The sequence below is a fragment of the Mauremys reevesii genome, linkage group 13, assembly GCF_016161935.1.
Source record: "Mauremys reevesii isolate NIE-2019 linkage group 13, ASM1616193v1, whole genome shotgun sequence".
NCBI lineage: Eukaryota > Metazoa > Chordata > Testudines > Geoemydidae > Mauremys > Mauremys reevesii.
Window position 1 is genome coordinate 41,365,225 of NC_052635.1, and position 21,417 is coordinate 41,386,641.

The following is a 21,417-nucleotide window of genomic DNA, read 5'->3' on the forward strand; positions in this document are numbered from 1 at the left end:
CGTAGCACATGTGCATCTGAGGGCAGTCTGGCCCTCAATGTGAACATAATGAAGTTCTTCATAAAATACTAAGTCAAAATAAAATGTCACGGTCTCTATACAAGACTTCCCTGCTACAGATATTCTACCCTCGATCTTTACACAGAACGCCTTAGGCGGACAGTGAAATTTCTGGATTCGTAGCAAGGGTAGTTATAGGCCTTCAAAATATTGGTTAAAGCAAGCAAGCTTAAAAGAAATAAAGTGCATCATTGGAAGGTAGCATCCCCCTCACATAGAGGGATCTTATTTCTGTGTTAAGAAAAATAAATCCAAGAGGAGGAAAGATGTAGAGAGTGAAAATGCATTAGCAAATACAGATAAATTTGTTTTTAATAAAGGAGTTAATTTTCTTTCAATCCTATATAAAACAATAGCAATTAAAAACTTCATTTTTGAAAGTAAAATATTTACATATGAACAAGTAACTGTGCAAAATTTACATGAAAAAAAATGGAAAGACAGGATTTCCTAAAAGACAAAATAAAAAGGTGTAACAGTTGTCAGGTGTTGATAAAAATACTGATCAGCATTCAGTTTACACGCAAGAGAGTTAAATTCTAACATGAGAGTTCACACGAAGAAAGCCAAAGTATTTACAGTCATAAAAGTACTATCAATAGACAATTTAATACAATAACCTCTGAAAATATAAAGAACCAATTAGTATATTTGTAATAAAAAAATAGGTACAAAGAAGGGACTTTGCTCTGGACATCTTTAAAGTAGGCCCACAGCTTGCATACAGTCTTTTAGCAAAATAATTATAGTTTACATAGCCATTTTTTATGTTATGTGCCAAAAATTATGTACAATTACTGACAAAATACACCAACCATTTTTCAACACTTGATTCACACTGAGAAAGAGTCTTTTTGATGATTCCTCTCAACTTTGATTTTATTTAATCTAAGCTTTCACTTTAGCTAAAAACACAGTGCAAGTAAAATATATTTATGCTGAAAAGGTTTTTCTCTTTTTCTTTTTTTTTCCTTTTTTCTTTTTTCAAACTTTACAGCTTTACAAACTATAGCAAATAAAATGCATTTTTACAGATGCTGATAAAAACATTCAGAAGTAACCCTCCTTTATGGGATTTCAGGGCCTCTAATAAGCAATGTGATTAAAAATTGAGGTTATGTTTCAATTAATTGTATATCCCTCTAGAATTTGAACCTTTTGGGGAAAGATAAATATTCTTAAAAATCAGTTTGCTTTGCTAACTGACTGTTTAAAAAAAGCTAAATGAAATGAGGTCATCTGCTGTAGACATATACCTATATAATCAATTTAGTTAAGTAAAACTGAACTAAAATGCACAATTAATGTTGAAACTGCTACAGGTATGACAAAGGGTAGCTAGTTATTTGCTAAACGATTCCATCAGTCTTTATATATGGCTTGTTTGGCAAGAAGGCCACTCAATCAAGAGATGAGTTAAGTTTAATTGTCCATTTATAGTATCCACAGGCCTTGTAAGTATCCTCACTGTTAAAGAAATGTATTTCTCTTGTACTGAAGAGTTTTTTTTTTTTTTTATAAACAAGAATAAAAAACTGTTCCATGTAAAGAGGTGGTTGTTTTTGAAACAATATCCCATTTGCTTGTTACAAAAAGGCGTAATCTGCAAATATATAAAAAATGTCCTCAGGCGTCTCTCTGTCAAAAATACCTTGATCTTTTCCATTTTACTTAAGGAATGCTTTGTATAGCAATAGTGAATGGCTTGTCTCTCGCTCATTTTCTAAACAAAATATGAGGTCCCTGAGGTTCACCCGCGTTATCCTTTGTCGCGTAAACGGTCTGGTTGTTCCAACTCCAGAGCTGCCTGGGACTGGTGTACTTGTACTGGACCCCTGGAAGTGAGAAGAGAAGCTAGAGTCAGAACATTTAAACATCTACAGAGAATGTTTTGTGACCAGAACTTGTGACAGTTCTACAAACAACAGACGTGTGTGATATAAAGCAAGGGACTTCTCACAGGAATTTATCCAGTACTGTGTGCCATTATGTTACCCAAGGTTTTCAGAATCTAGAACAGTGGTAACGTAACTGTTCCTCTCCAGGCGTCGTCAGGAATAAATCAACAGGGGCACAGCTCATCCATCTGATATACAATTGATACAAGCCAGAGTGTTTTTACCTAAAATTGCTTTATTAGATCTTAAGCACGCGCGCGCACACACACTTGCAGTAGGTATAGAGCATTTCAAAACATCTGTATTTATCTAAAGTTAGATGATTTTGAGGGATCAGCAGCCAGGCTTCAGGGGGACCCTCCTTCCATCTAGCTGCTGGGGAACTTAGCTGTGAGATCCTTGCCCAAAGAAAGCTTCTTCAGACTGCTCCAAAGCAAATTCTTTCATCTAATCTTTTATAACTAACTTCAAACAAAGCATATAACCTATAGTGACTCCTATGGAGTCACCAATTCTCCTAATTTCAGCAAAACTATTCTTCGCTTATCAAAACAATAAAAAAAACAAACTTACGTATCAGAGGCGCTCAAGACCAAGGTTGGCCATCCAAACATTCCTTCTATTCTCACAATACGTTCACTTTTTATCCCATGCTCCCATTCGGATAGCTGCATGTTCGCAGTTTTGCTAGTTGGCCTTGCCTCTCAGGGCCTAAGATTTTCCTAGCTATGTGATGTTTGGTTTTCAGCTGGTAGTCGCTCAACATACAAAGTTGCTGACTGCTGTACTTTCAAATTCTGGGGTACATGCAGGAACGTCAAATTTGGGGTAACAATTAGACAGGGGAGATATTTTGTTCTCAAACAGCAGCATAGCTCAGTTAGCAGACTGAAGCACCCATTGTTCTAGTATACAACCTGCAAAAAAATCTAGTTCTTTTATTGTCCACATCATCTGTTGGGAAAAGCTATTCAAATCATGTCCCTAAACACCTCTTTAGTAGATACTGGTACTGCACAGATGTAGCTATAAAATAAAGTTTTCAGAAGTGCCTGAGTGACTTAGGCTCCTCAGTCCCATTTTAAAAATTGACTTAGGATGAGATCCTGACCCCCACTCCAACCCCTTTGCACAGGGTAAAAGGACCTTTGTGGTAAAGGGTCCCTAAAGACTTGTGTCTGGCAGAGAGAACTCCCCCAATGCAGGGACTACAGAAGTCTGCCATAAAAGCTGCCTTCTGAGGACCCTTTCACAAGCCTGGGTGTGCTGAAGGCAGGGTGCGTCGCGGCATAATTTAGAAAGGCCCCCAGGGCTGTGTATGTTATGCCAGGGGCACCAGAACAGGCCATGATCAGGAAGGCAAAGCACCGTAGCCCACTGCTCCTGCTGCCACCCTCCTCCCCTGAGGGGCAGCACAAAAATCTCACCCTTAGGAGATTAATTCCTATGGACTTTCAATGGGATTTAGGCTCAAGTCACCCAGGTGCTTTTGGTTTTTAGATTAACTTTCCTTGAAAGTTCACTGTCAGGTTAGCTTCAACTCTTCCCACCAGGTATCACAACCTGCTTGGTATCCTGTGAACAGATTAGTCAGGTGGAATTTATTTAACACACAAAAGTGGGGAAGAGAAGACAGATTTAACTAAAGAACAGTTACTTACCCTACAGTACCTGCAGTTCTTCAAGATGCTGTAATCAGTATGGCTCCCCCTGCTGGAGTGCATGCAACACAGGTGCATGAGATTGGGGTTGTGTTTTTTTTTTTTTTTAAACACTATCCAGCAGGGCACCCCTTCATCTGATACTACCCCTGCTCCCACTTGAGGGCATAAAGAGCAAAGTGACCATGACCCTCCCCCAGTTCCCTTTCAATTAGAAGCCCATGGTAGCCAAAGACTCCAAGAAGTGGCGATGGAGGGCAGGTTGTGGGATCCACACTGACTACAACATCTCAAAGAACCATAGTTACTGTAGGGTAACAGTTTGAGTAGGTGTCAGGGTGGATTCCACTGGAAGTGGGTGGTGAGTGAGCATTACATGTGCCCTACGGATGGTACAAGTGAGGAGCTCCAGCTTCATCAGTTGAACAATGACTGTAGTACTGTTCTCTCAAGGTTGGCATCTGACCTACAGGCTAAATTCAAGGCATAGTATTTGACAAACAATCAGTGGGTTACTCCATGCTATTGCCTTACAGATCTCCAATACTGGCACATTCCAGAAGCAAGCAGACAATGCTGCTGGTGCTCTGGTGGAGTGGTCTTGATTTTAGTAGGAAAGGTGCACCAGCCAGCTGGTAACAATAAGATACATTGTGTTAGCCATTCTGTGAAGAGATGGCTTGTCCTTTAGAATGTCTGGCTACATCCTGGCAGCTATAAATTATCTCGGCCCTGGTATCGAGCTGTACTCCAGGGCTTTCCCCCCTGGAGGCAATGTCATTGGCGTCTTGGGTTCCAACTCTCCCACTGGACCACTAGAAGATTTCAGTTCCCCTTCTGGGGTGCATCAAGGTCCAGGCCACTTTCCCAGTGGCTAGTGTGGCAAAGCGGGGGGCGGGGGAAGAAAAGAGGACACAGGCTCACCATCTACTCCAGGTCCCAGCCCAGGGGCCCTCTACACAGCAGCCATCCACCACATTCCTTTAACTAAGCTGCATGGCAGCTACACTTCCCTGGGCCATTTCCCCACAGCCCTAGCACATTCTTCACCCTTAGCTCAGAGCCTTGTTCTGGATGAGTCCCAGCAGCCAGCCTGGAGGTCCTTCTCGCTTCCCCCGGTCTCTGCCAGCACTGTGCTGTCCAAGGTCCTGTAGCTCCCTCAGCCAGCCACACAATCCATACTCCTCCAGCTCCAGCCAGGAACCAACTGACTCTGGCCCTACAGCTCCTTTTAGATGAGACTACTGGGCCCTGATCTGCTGCTCCCTGTGTCCTCCCTAATTGACTGCTTTCCCACAACCACTCTAGGCCATTTGGACTTCTCTTCTACTCCTCTCTGGGACATGGTATGGCAGGACCACAGGGCCTTCCAGAGGGCCTCCAAGGGTCTGGTACATCCCATCACATGGCTCCATGAGGGATCTGTGCAGGAACCATTTGTGGTTGGTCAAAGATTGTCTGCTCAGGAAGTCCTCCAGATTGTTGCCGACTCCTGGGATATGAAAAATCATGGATCAAGCCACTCTGATGAACCTGATAGCCTCCAGACACAAAACGCAGGTGTCCCCTTGTTTGCTTATGTAGAGCATAGTTATTGTGTTGTCTGAAGATTGGCATGAACGAATTTCAGCAGACTGGCAGGCATGCCCTACACAGGCCAGTCCAATAGCTCTGAGCTCCAGGATGTTCATATGCAACTTCACACTGTTCACTGGCGCAGTCATTTGTCTCATTTGTGGCTGTGCTAGGAGAGGCTCTCTGGTACCTGGTCTAGGGTTGCTCTCAAACTGTAATGGGGAGACATCCCTGCTCAACGCTGGGGAGAAAGTCGTCTGGTGATGAGAAATAGTATTCCTCAAATAGTTGTGCTGAGGAGTAATGTCCAGCTTCAGTTGTGAGCCCACCGCTGCATTGATATCATTGATGTCTCTGGATGGGGATCTTGAAGGATGAACTTCAATCTCATACTCCTTGCAGCTGCTGGTGCTTTCATTGGTGCTGATGCCTACAGTGCCAGCTTACTCACTGCCACTCCTTTGGCAGATTACTTAGGTGCTCTAACCTTCGAGAACAAACAATGCATCACTCCTTAAATGTTTGGCACAGTGTGTCACCCTTATACTGAGCACCAGCATCAGATCCGATGTCATCATCGGTCCCTGAGGGGCCAATGCCAACTCTGATGGTACGAGTGTGGAAGTGATAGCCTGCTTCAGTCTTGAGACAGCAGTGCCTGATGCTGACAGCCCTGGTACCCGTGTGATCGTCATGGATGTGGCTGGTATCAGTTTTGCCAGAATTGTCCTGCCTACCTTCCTTTCATTGCTAGATCATGCCATGGTGTCTGTCTGCTTGGAGGAGCACTCGCTGAGGATAACCCTTTGGGTTCCTTGAAACTGGGTCTAAGGTGACATCCATCAATTGATCAAGAAGGTGTAGTTTCAGCCACATGTCCCTTGACTTGCAAGTCCTCAATGAGAAAGATTTACACACCAAGCACTTCTCATGGAGATGTTTCTCTCCCAGACAGAAAAGGCATTGGCTAATGCTTTAATGAGAGGAATGAGTCCACTCTACGTCAGATCAGGCTTAAATACTGATGGTTCAGAGACTACCTTGGCAGTTGGCATGAGATGCCTTCCCCCCGCCCCGCTCCAATCGAGGGAAGTAATCAGAGGATATACTTTTTGTGTGTGTGGAAAACATTCAGATTAGTGAATAAATCAAAGAGGAGGGTCAAGTAGTATTTCTTCAACCTCATCTTCTAGATTCCGTTTGAAGCAAGGAAAGGTAGCCGATTGGACACTCACCAGATACCACCTGTGGCAGTGCAATGGAAAAAGGGAAACGCCCTTTCCCTTAGGCCCTTGAATGGAAACACGAGGCTGCACCGGATGCACGTCAGGCTCCACCGGACACTGCTATTCAAAACAATCCAATCTCACCTGCATGACGCGCACGCACACCTACCCTGGGATCCATGCTGACACACATTCAAAGAAAAACACCAGTTTATTTTACGGACAAGTCTCCAGAGAGGAAAGAGAGGCTGTTGCGCTAACTCTCCGCAATAGAGAGTTTCTGTGTGATTAAATACTGGTTTGGCTGCAGTGGGAAGAGCATGTTTCTTCGACCCAAGACAACATGAAGACACATATACAGCAATAAGAATAGAAAAAAGGGCAAGACGACGCCAGGTAAAAATTAAGGACCACATTGGAGAAAGCCTGGAAATGGCAAAGAATGTGCCAATGCTATGATGTAAAGAGGCTTTAAAGGCAAAATTGTATTAAATATAGCAGCAGAGAAAAAAAATTAGGGGAAATGTTATGCTATAATTAAATATAATACTGAGACCAGAATAGTCATGTGTTTAAAATGTTACAGCAAGCCACAGTAAAATGCAATACATCATTTTAAAGCTCGATTTACATTATGCTGTCAAATATGAACAGCAAAAGCAAACAATTTTCCATAAAATGCCTTACTAATAAAAAAATTATCAAATGAATATTACCAGTTTTATGGAAATAAAATACTAGAGCTTGTGTGAATAACTGGACTAGAAAAACAAGCTGGTGCACATGGATGGATGTCAAGTGTTTCCTTGTTACAGGCTAAAAACATTCAGATATATGTGGGGAAGTGCTATGACCAGCAGATGGCATTCATAGGCCAAGTAGTCTGCTTGTGCCTTAATTTTAAAAAGGCTTTATTGTCTTGACTGCTACTGCTGCTTTATAATAAACGCTTCTAAAATACGTCAAAATAACCTTGCAGGTGGGATGGAAATGCACTACACTTTTAGAAGAATTATTTTTAAAAATGCAGAGAGTGGATTTTCATTTTATATGTTTTGTTACCATTTCATTTTACTTTATTTGAAAGGCAGCAATGTTTTATTGTAATACTGCAAACAGCATATTCTGTTTATAACATGCTTATAGGTAAATAGTCATATTTTCCTAGATCACTATAGTACCAAATGACACATCACAAAGGTCTCAAGTATGTTCCACTGGTGCGTTCAAGTATCAGCTATACCTTTTTTTTTTTAAATGAAACTATAGGGTATGTTCTGAAGAAAATGTAGTACAATAAAGATTCAAGAAAAATTACACTAATTTAAAGCCTTGTGAATGAGATACTGAGAAATGGACTTTAATACAATCCTCTAGACTGTAAAGCAATATATTCATGCTCAGACTACATTATTGATTAAGAAACTAATGTGTTTGAGATTAGTGTTCCCTAGCAGGTACTTTATACTGTTCAGTGCAGCTCTTCCCAGTTCCATACAATTCTAATCATGAAATCAGACTTGTTTTTCAAGCAGGTTAACAATGTTCATTGGCTCACCAGATAAGTAATTATCCTAATTACAGGACTAAAGGGCCAGATTTTCAGTGGTGTTTAGGAGCCTTAAAATGCTGATAGGCACCTAGTGCAGATTAGACACTTCTGATGTTCTAGTAGGTGCCTACCTACATCTTTAGGCTCTTAAATACTTAGGACCACATTTTAAAAGGTAAGGAAAGTGACACCTGTATTACATAATATACAGAGGTTAACACTGTAAAAGGTGTGGCCACAAATGTTTGAGTTGTGACATACAAGGCATTAAATGGAACTTTTTGCTAACTTTTAATTAAATGAACTAGTCAGGTATGAAATACCTCAACCGAATGCAAACTGTATTACTGAATTCTGTAACACCACAATTACTATGCAGAGTTGACTTTATATGTAATTAAGATTCAGAATTCCTTTGGCATCAAAAGCTCACATTTACAAATCTGTGTCTAAGTAGTGACAAACCTTATTTTCCACATTTCTTGTAATATGCCCTAACTACAAACTGTATACAAATGGTGACAAGTGGAGCTCAATTTAAAAATGTCACGTGAAACACAGCAACGGCACAGCTGTGACTCTATCACATCAAAAGCAGCTGGTTCTTAATTAATCAGACAAAAGATTAGATTTCTAAGGGAACCTGTTTCTAATTGGTTAACCAGTAGCTGATTAATCTGAGACAACTAAATTAGCCAGATTTAGTCAGAATACATCAGGCGTTCCCAGTGAATGTAAAATATATTCCATAACCTAGATGGTACAAAGAGATAAGGTTGCACAGTCAAGCATGCAGAAATGGATAGTGCCAACATTGTAACTGCATGTGCCAGTGACTATTCCTGCACATCATGACAATCATATGCTTTAATTACATTTTTCTCAGAGCACATTAATTTTTATAGTTTTAGATAAGAATGTAGCATCTTGCAATTTTTACTGTTGTGTTTATACTGTTATAATTGACTCATATCTTTATTGGTTTAGATTTTTATATACATAATTCATTTCTCCCTAATTTATGTATGTTAATAATCCTGTACACTAATATACTTCTGTCAAAAGGTGCTTAACATGATAGGCAACTTTTATTTGTATGCTTTCATGGGTCAAAATGTCATTTACTACTATCATATTTGTTGCATAACCAATTCCATGTTATAACATAGTATGTCATAGAATTATTATGTCAAGAGCTGAATAAAATATATAAGAAGATGAACTATTCTTAAACAAAGGTCTTATTTTCATGCAAATTATCTTACCAAAAAAAGAATACAGGATGCTTAATACAGAAAGTGATATATAGGAAGATCTATTTAACTGTTTATATGCTGCTCTCAGTTTTGCATGAATCATCAGTTAGAGAGCAACCTCTGTCATCCACAAGTCAAAAATTACAGCACAAACCCTTAAAACTGTGCCAACTCCAAGAAGTTGTAATGCTTAAAAGAATTACAGAAATTGTACTTTCAACAGGAAACACTGACTATTTCCTGTTTATTAACAAGTCTGCAAATGCATCAGAGCATAGAGCACACAAAGTTACCAAAAATGGAGTACACTGCTGACAAAGGCAAACAATTCTCCCCAGCATCTTCTCCCCGCCCTCCCCCCACCCCCAAAACCTAGTGCAACTGTGCCTGGCAGAAAATGGAACTGAACAGTTAAAGTTTTAACTACAAAAAAATGATTGAATTGATTGTCCTTAAGGTCGGCAAAATCTAGGGTTAGTCCAAAATTGTTTTTAAAAATTGGCTAGTAAATATTTAGAAACCATATCGATTTTATAGATGTTCCTGCTGCCTAATTCAGTGATGATTTCAAAGTACCTTGCTTAGTCATTTTAGCATGGCAGTGGTTCCCAATGGCATTAACTGCTCCAAGAGGAAGTTACTCACCTTGCAGTAACTGGAGGTTCTTCAAGATGTGTAGTTCTCTATCTGTATGCACACACCACATGCACACACAGCTGGAGAATTTTGAAAGCAGTGTCCGTCGGTCTGCACATATGCCCTGGCTCACCTCATGCCTCTGACTCAGTAGATGAAGGTATGCGGTGGGCCAGCCACCTCTCCAGTTCCTTCTCTACCACGAATCAGAGAAGATCCAAAACAGATAGGAAAGGCAGCAGGTAGTGGAATACAAATAGGGATCGCACATCTCAAAAGAACCTCCAGTTACTATAAAGGTAAATAACTTTCTCTTCAAGTTCTAGTCTCTGCATGTATTCCACTGTGGGTGATTGACAAGCAGTACTCAAATAGAAGGAGGGTGTGAGATTGTAAATAGCAGAGTACAACAAAGGACAGTCGATAGAGCAAAATACAGCTTGAGATGCATTTTGAGATTCCTTGAGAGCATCTAGCCTGACCCTTTCAGCTACAGCGACAAATAGTTTAGGAGACTTCCTGATCAGTTTTGTTCTCTGCAGGTAAAAGGCTAAGACTCACTGAACATTGAGGGAATGGAGCCTCCATTCTTCTGAGGATGAGAGAGGTCTTTGAAAGAACACAAGTGTGAACTAACGGGTTCAGACTTCTTTGTGAGTGAATTTAGAGTGTAAAAACATTATGAGACTTTATCCTTACGGCATATAGCATAAGGAGGATCTGCCATTAACACTCCAAGCTCACCAACCCCATGGCTGAGGTGACAGCTACCAGGAAAGAGACCTTCATCAACAGGAGAGACATGGAGCAAAAAACTAATGGCTCAAAAGGAAGCTAAGTGAGTACTGAGAGAACAAGATTCAAGTCCCATTGAGGAACAGGCTTTTTATAGGCAGAAAGGTTCTGATTAGGCCTTTCCACCATATGAAATTAGGTATTCCTCATGTTGAGAGCAGTAAACCACAGGTCCTTTTTTAGGGATGAAATTACAGATGCCAATGTGACCATGCAAAACTTGAGTTTGCAAATAAAGTAGCTGAGATGGCAAAGGTTGAAATGGGTCTCCAGCTACCACCCTTCTTTCTGGGTAATAGGAAGTATGTTGAGTAAAAACTACTCCCTTAGTACTGAAGAGGAACCCACTCTATCACTCCTTGCTATAAGAGCAATTCCACTTCTTGTCTGATAATGTCCTTGTGAGAACAGCCCCGAGAGGAGGTGGAGATGAGGACTTTAGAGGGGGTAGGAACGTATACTCTATCATATGGCAAGAATGGCTGACATTCAGCACCCATCCATTGTTATTGCACTCCCGATGTTGAAAGAGTATTAGATTACCCGCAAAGGGTACATAGGAATCAGGAAGTGTTGGACTTAATGGTTTGCATCTCTTGAGCTGCCATCAAAAACATTTAGCTGAGAGCTGGGATTGGGATAAGGAACCTGTTGCAGATGGTGTGCGGAAGTGAGTCTTTTGAACCCTTTGTCTCTTATGGGCTCTCTTAAGGTCTCTGATGGAAGAACTGTTAAACCATTAGTCTAGGATTGTATGATTGCTGGTGGAATTCTCTTTGGGGCAAGTGTAATATTCCTAGGGAGCAGAGGGGTAGTCCTGGAGTCCTTAAAAGTGTGTAATTAGTGATTAAATAGATGAGTCTCATCGAAGGGTAGGTCATCAGCCTTGTTCTGGACCTCCTTGGGAAACCCCAAGATATGGAACCATGACTCCCTGAGCATTACAATTGCAGGAGTCATTGTCCTGAACGATGCATCAGCCATATCTATTGTGATTGTACAGTGGTCCTGGCAACCATTTTGACTTCCTCTTTGAGAGCCTGGAAATGAGCTCTGTCCTGCTGTGGGAGAATGTCAGTAAAATACATGAATTTGGAATAGTTAAGGAACTCGTACTTAGCCAACTATGAGGCACTTATAGCTATCATGAACTGGAGGCTAGAACAAGAAAAGACCTTTCTTCCCAACAAGTCAAGGCTCTTGCCCTCCTTGTCAGTCACTGTAGATCGGGGCAGTCTTGCCTAGATTTCTCCACAGCAGCCTGGATGACTAAAAAGAGTTAGGAGCAGTGAGAGAACAGAAATTGCATCCCTTTGGCTGGGACACAATACTGTTTCCCTGCCATCTTAGAATAGGAGCGCAGTAGCTGGGGTATGCCAGGCTACTCTAGCTAGCTCCATGATGGATTTGTTAACAGAGAGTGCTATTAGACTGGAGCCGGAGGACTGAAGGACTTCCAGGAGCTTGTGTTGAGTATGGCCAAAAAGATGGATCAAATGGGGATCGAGGAGCTCCTCATACTATGGGGTATCAATGGCTACGAGGCAAGTGATGAGGTGGAGGAAGGTCCCAAACTGGGCCAGGTCTTCTGACTGGGAAGGTGTGTCTTGGAGGAGGGAATAATGGTTCATCAGGCAAGACAATCTCCCAGTGAGGTGACAACCAATTCTGGTTCCAACAGTAGTACTGACTGTGTCACTGGAGGGAAAAAAATCACAGCTCAAAGATGGAATTGGAGACAAACTCCTCCCAAAGGCCAGCTCCCCTGGTGGAGTTATAGCCTCTCTCAACAGGGAGGGACCCAGTGGAGCAGGAAACTCCAGGTCTGGGAAAGCAAAAACATCCTCAGGAAGAGCATAGGTCTCTGCTCTTTCTGGAGTGAGAGGGGTCCTGTTCGCCTGAACCACTGGAGATGCAGTAGAGACAGTCTCTGCCACAGCCACTGAAGACAAAACCAGTACTGCAAATAACCAAGGCTCTTGGTAATCGGTCTTCACTGGTGCCCACAGATACCAGGGTTTGCAATGTACTGGAGGCACCAGTGCCACTGGATTGTGATCCGGTGTTGATGGCGCACTAGATATGTGAGCTTTCTTGTCATGTCTCCGAGACTTGGTACATCTTAAGTTCTCTTGAGCTGAGTTTAAAAGACTTGATTGGTTTAGGCAGGGTTTAATCCAATGTCTTCAAAGTGGATCTGGAGACTTAGCCTTGTGCTTGTGAGACTGCTCCTTGCTCTCCTGGTAAAACCTCACAGAGGGATCTGTGGGGGTAGACTCCCTCTCTCCTGAGTTGGACCTTGTGGCAGGAAATGCCCACTCCTTACTGAGTCAAGCTGATGCGGGGGAGGGGAGTTTTGAAGGGTACCCCAGCCTGGGTCTGAGTGCAGCTTCATGGCCTTTTCCATTAGGTGCTTCCTAAGGCAAAGTTTCCATCCTTTCCAGGTGGGGAACAAATGGCAGATATTGCACCTTGCTGCAACATGGGCTTCCCCGAGGCAGTACGAGCAGCATTAATAGTTGTCACTGACTGAAAAGGATCATGGACAGGAAGCACAAATTTTGAAGCCTGGAGTTATGGGCATAGTCTGGTACCCAAGAGGTACCAGGTCGGGGAGACTGACTAACCGTAAAACTCAAACTATCAGATAAAAAAAATCTTTAAAACTTTAGAACTATAAAGACTATTTACAGATATCTAAATAGTCACAGATAAAAGAGAAAGCTGAAGCTTTGGACACTGGGGGTTCTGACCCGGACCCTATGGTGGTGAGAAGGAAATGGAGAGGCGGCTGGTCTGCCTGCCTGGTTCCTTTATCTCCTCGGTCAGACGTATGAGGTGAGCCAAGGTGCATGTGTGGACCAACGAACACTGCTTTCAAAATTCTCCCGCTCCAGGCACATGGAACATATGCATACCCACAATGGAATACACATAGGGACTCAAAGAAGAGGGGTGCATCAGCTGTAGCTGACAGCACACTTTCCCATGTGGGTAGGCAGACACACTAGCTCTGCTCCAGCTAGCACCCTGAGAGTAGCAATGTAGACAGGACTGGAATGGATGGTACCTTGGGCTAGCCATCCAAATACACATCCTGGACTGCACTGGTATTTTAGCATAATTCAAGCAGAGCTAACATGCCTACCTACCTGCATCGGGAAGCACACTTCCAGCTATTGTGTAGACATACTCAAAGAGGTGAGCAGTAAAGCAAGTCTACAGTTTGGCTACTGTTAACAAGGTAACTGACTGCACTGTCTCCCCATGTCTCTTCTCTGCATCATTGGAACATGTATCCTCCTAGAGACCTAACCTCTGACTTCAGTTCTGGAAGATTCCCCTTCCCTAATCCCTTTCAGGGGATTCCAACCTACTATGGGAGAGCCATAAAGTTACAGGATTTTATTTATTTAACACGCATACGCCTCTTGGTAGAGAGAGAAATTACCATGCGGAAAGCTACCACTACCACCTCCTCTTGCCAGTTTGACTCCTCCAACATTGTGGAGGCTGAACATGGCAGGGATTGGGAGGGACGCATGCTGCAAGGTCAACAGTTCCAAAGTTTCCTCTCTTGGGCCTGATCTATTGTGTTCTATGTTCTGCTCATGGAAGCAGTGCTAACATTAGCCCCAGTCTTCGGATCAAATGATTCTTTCTGCACTTTAAAATATCATTTCTGCTGCTCAGGAAACTTTCAGCAACAAGGGAAAAAAATAATAAAGGGAAATACTGTTGAGGAGGCCAGGGTAACAAAACCATAGCATATTTGCATACAAGAGTTATAATTATACTGTACCTCCGTCCCTGATCCAGATCCTGGAGAATCCACTTTTCTTTTCTTTCTAGGACCAATCGCAGCTAATGCAGTTAAGTTGGCATCCCTCTGTCTCATTTGTGCTAGCTCTTGTTGCTGCATCTGTGATTTTCAGAACAAAGTTACAATTCAATTTTTTTCCCCCTTCTGATTTTCTGAGAATATTTAGATTGTTAAATGACATGCTCATCTGAGCACATACCTCCTTGGCCTTCTGCTTCAACCTTAGCTGTTCTGGGTCTTCTTGTCTAGACCGAGACTGTATATTGGTAAAGGGTATAGGAGGAAGAAGTACATAAATTAATAAAATTGCAAAAGAAGTGGACACTAAACTATATGTAGTTTCTTTAAATTATTTCATTGGCTTCAATGGGAGTAGAGGGTGCTCAGCACTTCTGAAAAATCAGACCACTTTGTAGATAGATATGTAAAGTTATTTTTAGGTAACTTAGGGTACCCAAGTTTGGAATTTCTTCTCTTAATGCAAGTCTCTCTAAGACTTTATGAATCATTACACATATGGCACCCAGATTCTATGGATTTCTATGGCACCCATCACAGAAGGTACAGTTACTGATGATATACATTATTTCAGTATTTCACTTAGTAATCCAAAAGTCATTGCTACAGTCACTGTTTCAATATTTCACTTTGATACCTGAAAAAAATCACTGTTCTTTCACTTCTTTATTCAGAATCAGCATCCAATTAATACAGAAGAGTTCCTATTTTGCATTTGACTTAAGTAGACAAGTTGCTTCCATAAAAATTCTACTTCACTGTAACCATGCATCAACAATATGCAGCAAGGAAAAAGAGCATCCCTCTTCTAGTGGACATAAATGGCACCCAAGTATCTGAATATTCATGTCTCTAGCTACCTGTGTAGGGGCCCAAACTACACAGACTGGAGCTTGTGATTTATTTCATTCACAAACACAGATTAAATCTATACCTGCAAAAAGGGAACTGGACCTTGACCTTTGTGAAAAGTTACCCCTCTGGCATACAATTACCTACCCACCTAACTGCCCATGCAAATCAGGTAACTGCTTGAACAATGACCAGTTAAAATGGCTAACTGGCCATTTGCACTAGCAGTGACTATAGTTGCTTACACAAATTGGATAACTGCTCGCTTAAAGAAACAGAAAAACCAGGGTCTAAGAGTCAGCAAATCCCTTCCTCTATCCACTAACTATAAATATTCATTTTCAAATTCAAATATTGCCTCACGCAGATTTATTCTCTTGGTTTCTTCTTTTCTCAAAGCAAGCAAGGAGATTAGTCCACAATGGAGGACCAATGACTAAAAATATTGTAGAAGTCTCTCTCTTGCTCAGAACACGATTTAAATTTTAGATATAATTTTTTTTTTGATTTATGGGAATGAAATGGGGCAGGGAGTGGGCTACATTACATGATTTACAGTGGAAAGCATAGCAGAGCTCTAGCTAAAGTATGTGCTCTCTAAGATGAGATTAGAAACAGAGTCCTCTCTTTCACTGCATGTCTTACAGAATAAAAGGCACCCTATTCTTTTGACGTCAAACGTGACTTTGCAAATCTAAGTAAAGTTGAAGCACTTGCCTTTGCTGCACGCATTAAAATTTCCCTTTCTTGTTCATCTTTTCTCTGTTTTTCTATTTGATCGAGTTGTTCAAAGAACTTGAGCTGTGCCCGAACATCACTTGCTTGCTCATATCTTTCATCGTCCTGAAAATGCAGTAAAAATGCGTTTCATTACAAATCTTAAAAACAAAGCTAGTAGCTTGTCCTGTACAGTTTAAGAAGATCCCATGCTTTTAAGCTCAAATGCTCACTTAGTCTTTTTCAAACACCAAGTTTATCTTTAAACCAGTCAAACTGGCTAAAATCCATTAAAAAAAAAAAAAAAACCAAGCACTCTGTACTGTTCTGTGATCTCATCAGTGTTTGACTTAAGTAATATCACATAACTTTGGCCTTTTAAACATGTTTCATAGAGGTGGTTTTTTTAAAAATTGTGCTCCGTGAGGCACAGTGTTCCATCAGTTCTTACATGAATCATATACGGAATTCACATTTATCTGTGTCTGTAATTCTCCATAAGAGACTGACTGCTATCTCCACTCCCAACCCCACTGCAGCAGTGACAGATGAAGGATGTTGATCAGACCAGCAGGGGATGATCACTTGCTTGGAAGGAACATGATGATCATTCAGCCTCCAAGCACCTTCCTAGAGCATGAGTGGGTAGGGGTAGAGGTGGGAGGGAACAAACAGGAATATTCACTTCCCTTGGCTGCTCAGAGGCCAACTGAGGTAAAGCAAAGGAACAGAATGGCTCCATCACAGTCCTTCCAGAGTAGGCCCATCATTTTTAGTGCCCCAAGATGCTGCCCCATCTGCCTTGCCCTAGAGGAAGTTGTAGATGCAAGTGCGAGGCTTCCAGGTTTGCTGGGTGTATGTCCAGACTGCTACTTTTTTTTATTTGGGGGGGGGGGGAAGACTGCAATGGGAGGAGATGAAGTTTTCCCTCCTGGGCAAAATTAGAAAGGTGTCCACTGTGTCCCCCCCAACACTCCTCACAGCATCTTGGGGGCCTGGCTGATTAGAATAGCAAGGATAAAGGATCAGCATTTGAAAAGAAGGGGCAGAAGTTGATAAACTCAGCTATTTTTGCAACATGCAACTAACATCCAATGTGGAGAAGAGGCTTCTGGAAGCTAACTCCTAGCGTTACTTGAGCATGGGACCTAGGAAATGACTGTATAGACCTTGTTAGCCTGTGGGGTGGAAGTGAGGTCTTAAATCTTGTACAGTTTAGAGCTCCTCATCCGTACCATAAGTCCCCCTTGTGTTGGGAGGTTGTTGGGAGTCAGCACCTAGACTGAATCTCATGTCCAGGTATGGAGGGTTAGGCTGAGGGAAGGCTTCCCTCCTTTCCTTGTGGCCGCATGGTTTATGGCCAGTTAATCCCACACTGGACTCTATTAATGTGTGACAGGTGGGAAAGGGGACAGTTTCCCATCCATTTAAAAAGTTTATAAAGTCGCAGTCTGCTACTTTAAATCCACCCACATATCTTGTTTGGGTCTTCATTCTCCTTTGTTGATTATCTTAAATTTATAACATCTTTTTATAAAATATAGAAAATATCACTATGTGCATAATCTAGTCTATCTTATTTAGATTCTCAAGAGGAAATCTCAACTCTGACAGGCTTCATATTAAACCTCCTACTTTAAAAAAAGTTAGTTACTGCAGAACATTCTTTTTAAATTCTATAGAAAGACTATTGCATGGAATAAGTATGTTTGATTGTTTTGGACAGGTACATTAACCAGGGTCTACACAGTGAACACAAACTAATTTTTTCATAATTAAGCCAGGTCTAATTAAACTTTTTGTACACTAAAATATATATATGATTCTTTCAAAAGGAACTGCAATAGATAACTTTTCTGTAATAAATTTCAGTCAACCAACAGAGCTTTCTATCTTGTCCACTCAAATGATCCATGGCATATGGCCAAGAGAAAACCTCTAATTCTCAAGGCAATGTCCTCAAAAAACATGAAAGCCTAGACAAGCTAGTTTGCAATATCACCACACTGCAACCTTCCTCCTGTCTGTCCTCCATTCTGTCCCCTTTGTGTATTGGGAGCTGCCATTTTACTGCCTGTGATGTCAGTTCCCACAAAAGCTGTAATAGTAGTAGACAAGGTTGGGCACTCAAAAATAATACTACACCTGTACCTCGAGGTAACGTGACCCGATATAACGCGATAAAGCAGTGCTCCGGGGTAGGGCTGCACGCTCTAGCAGATCAAAGCAAATTCGATATAACGCGGTTTCACCTATAACACGGTAAGATTTTTTTGGCTCCCGAGGACAGCGTTATATCGAGGTAGAGGTGTACTTAGAGATTTTGTCTAGACCCACCCTTGTTCTGGGGGCTGCAAAAGCTCCTTATAAGCAGCCCCAAGTTTCAGTGCAGTCCATGATCAGATCTGAGTGCATTTGCCCAGAGGTGAGAGCATAATTTGCAGAACACTACCAATTTGCGCAATTAAAATTTAATTACCTTATAAGAAACATTCTTCTGTTGGGCAGTCTCCGATACTTTTTCTACAAGATTCTGTAACCTTTGTTGTGTTGCATGCGATACATAGCTAACTACATCAGGATGGATTTCCGTTATCCCATGTTTTTTACCTGTGGTTAAAATTGAAATGATGCTTTTAGTACCACTCTATTGCAAAGACACATTTTACAATACAGTAGCTCCTCACTTAAAGTCGTCCTGGTTAACATTGTTACGTTACTGATCAATTAGGGAACATGCTCGTTTAAAGTTGTGTAATACTCCTTTCTAACGTCGTTTGGCAGCCGCCTGCTTTGTCTACTGCTTGCAGGAAGAGCAGCCCCTTGCAGCTAGCTGGTGGGGGCTTGTAACCAGGGTGGACCAGCAGGCCCCCCCCCCCCATCAGCTCCCTGCTCCGCTAAGTTCCCTGTGCAGCAGCTGCCTGCAGTTCAGCTGTGTCCCTCCCCCTACTGCCATGTTCTGCTCCTGCCCTCTGCCTTGGAGCTGCTCCCCAAGCCTCCTGCTTGATGTGCGGGGAAGAAGAGGGCTAATGTCAGGGTATCTCCCTCCCCCTTGCTCCTGCACCACGCTTACCCCATTTTCCATAGAGCAGGGCTCAGGACAGAGGGAGCTTGCAACAGCTGTGGTCTCAGCAAGCTGATCTAATTAACAATGCAGTGTACTTAAGTGAAATGCACATATCTCCCTCCATTCCTCTGCCTTGCAGGGCGAGAGAGTTAACCCTTGAGGGCTCAGCCAATTGCTAGTTCATCATTTAGCAGTAAGGGAACTATCCCACCCTCTGACTCCTCCACCTAAACCAAGCTTCACAATCATCATCACTGTGTATCAGTATTAAATTGTTTGTTTAAAACTTATTGTGTGTGTGTGTGTGTGTGTAAAATATAGCCTTGTCTGGTGAAAAAAATGTCCCTGGAACCTAACCCCCTCATTTACATTAATTTTTATGGGAAAACTGGACATCGTTTCGCTTAAAGTTGCATTTTTCAGGAACATTAACTACAACGTTAAAGTGAGGCGTTACTGTACAGCTAACCCAACTTCAAAAATTTGAAAGTAATTCATGAACAAAAAATAGAGGCCTTTATGTATTTCTCAGCCAAGATTTAACATGTGATTCTGTAGAGAAGGTTTCACTCTACTAAATTTTCATAAGCACTGCAAACTATGCCATAGAAGATTTACCAGTATGCTATGAAGTATTAGAGATAAATAAAATAAATAAAGTTTTATGATGTAGTATCATTGCTCTATTTACTCACTAATTACAAAAGTAATTTACAATTTATAATTAGTGTGAATTATTATATAGCTGGTGAAAATGTTTTTCTAGTTTTTCCCCAATATTTGTTACCAATGCATAAAACTATTCAGAAGATAACAGAAGAAACTAATGCATAAAACTATTCAGGCATATTTAATTATTTTTAAATCCATTTTTAAGAAAACAGATTTAGTGAGACTAGTGTTTATAACAATTAAACTAGCAGGTGTCAACATACCTATTTCTAGTATCCTTCTTTGCAAAGATGCTGGAAGTAGGAAGGTTTCGTCTTTACAGGACCTTGTTAACGTGCCCACTAACTCAGAATTTGTTGCCAATATCCGTGCACTCTCTTCTGATAGGTTGACTCCAGCCATTGATGCAACATCATTAATATCATCATCATCCCTTGGAAAGAGAAAAATTGTTACAACATATTTAGGACATGTATAGACATGCTGCTCAATGCAACTGTATATAACACAAGTTCTACAATGCTGCTGCATAAGAGACGGACTTAAAAGCTCTTCAGTTGTCAATACCTATGCCCAATCAATTCTACTACCCCACAAAATAACGTTAGAATTTTAGAAGACGACTTCATTTTCTTGCTGCTTAATGAAATCAAACTTAGAATTAACATATCCTTCAGAATTACTCTCTACCTATTCCCAGATCAAAAACCCAAACTGCATAAAGGAGTAACTCTCAAATCCATTGGCATGCTTGTTCTGGGCCCAGGAGGTTATGAACTTGTAATCACAGAAAAACCCCTTGGTGGGATTTGAAGGACTGATCACCTGGCAGAACCCATTCTGGAGCTGAGGAGTGACCGCTGGTAAGATTAGCATGTGTGTAGTCTCTTATTGTTTTTAAGATGTTTTCCCCGTAATGCATTCGCTTTAAGAATAAATGTGCTTGCTTATGAAAAGCAAGTGTGGTAACTTATACCTATGGGCAATTATGCTGTTTATAGCCTCTGAGGGGGGGAAAAAGCACAGCAGGTTTTGGCAGTCTGACAATGTAGGCAGGGAACCCCAGGGAAAACCCCCAGTCAAGAGGGAGAGAGGCATACATCTCTGCCCAAAACAGATATGGCTGGGGAGCCTGGAGTGGGTGTCCTCAGGACCATAGACTGGAGAAATACAGGTGCAGTTGGCCTGAATTGCGACACTGTAGCAATAACTTTCAATGCATGTACAAATAGGTCAAAAGTTATAGCCGTCTTTTCCCCACGAGTACATACAATGATATGCACTTCACATTTACCGAAGTAAGAACATTGCAAATCTGCAGTCAATAAAGTAAATTTGGCTTGATCATACAAAAACAGAGGCTGCAAAATGTTTTTTTTTGTTCCTTAAATAGTCATTCAGCTTAGAACTAGAACCCCGAGTGTGCTTTCACAGCCTTGCCCTGCTGCTCTCACAGGTCCTCTCTTCCACCATCCTGGAGGTTTTCACATCTTGTAGAAACTCAGATTACATTGCTTCCACAAGACAGCAACAGAATGCAGCCACTACTATGGAAAAGGCTGGGTGGCAGATGTGTTCAGCATAAAGTGGAGTGGAGGAAGCCTGAGCA

General features: G+C 41.6%; 1 protein-coding gene across 13 annotated transcripts in view; it reads right to left on the minus strand.

Moving 5' to 3' along the window:
* Positions 1 to 354: 354 nt before the first annotated feature.
* The window catches only part of TAF4 (TATA-box binding protein associated factor 4), an 86,602-nt gene continuing 65,539 nt past the window's right edge, over positions 355 to 21,417 (minus strand). For 12 of the 13 annotated variants that reach the window (XM_039498928.1, XM_039498927.1, XM_039498929.1 and 9 more), the window contains 6 exons: positions 20,072 to 20,241; positions 18,549 to 18,679; positions 16,070 to 16,195; positions 14,682 to 14,738; positions 14,462 to 14,581; positions 355 to 1,895 (listed from right to left, as the gene is read on the minus strand). In XM_039498928.1, coding sequence (XP_039354862.1) covers positions 1,728 to 1,895; positions 14,462 to 14,581; positions 14,682 to 14,738; positions 16,070 to 16,195; positions 18,549 to 18,679; positions 20,072 to 20,241 — 772 coding nt within the window. In that variant the 3' untranslated portion in view covers positions 355 to 1,727. Of the gene's footprint in view, positions 1,896 to 14,461; positions 14,582 to 14,681; positions 14,739 to 16,069; positions 16,196 to 18,548; positions 18,680 to 20,068; positions 20,242 to 21,417 lie in introns of those variants that run through there. The other variant, XR_005587896.1, reaches the window with a different exon arrangement.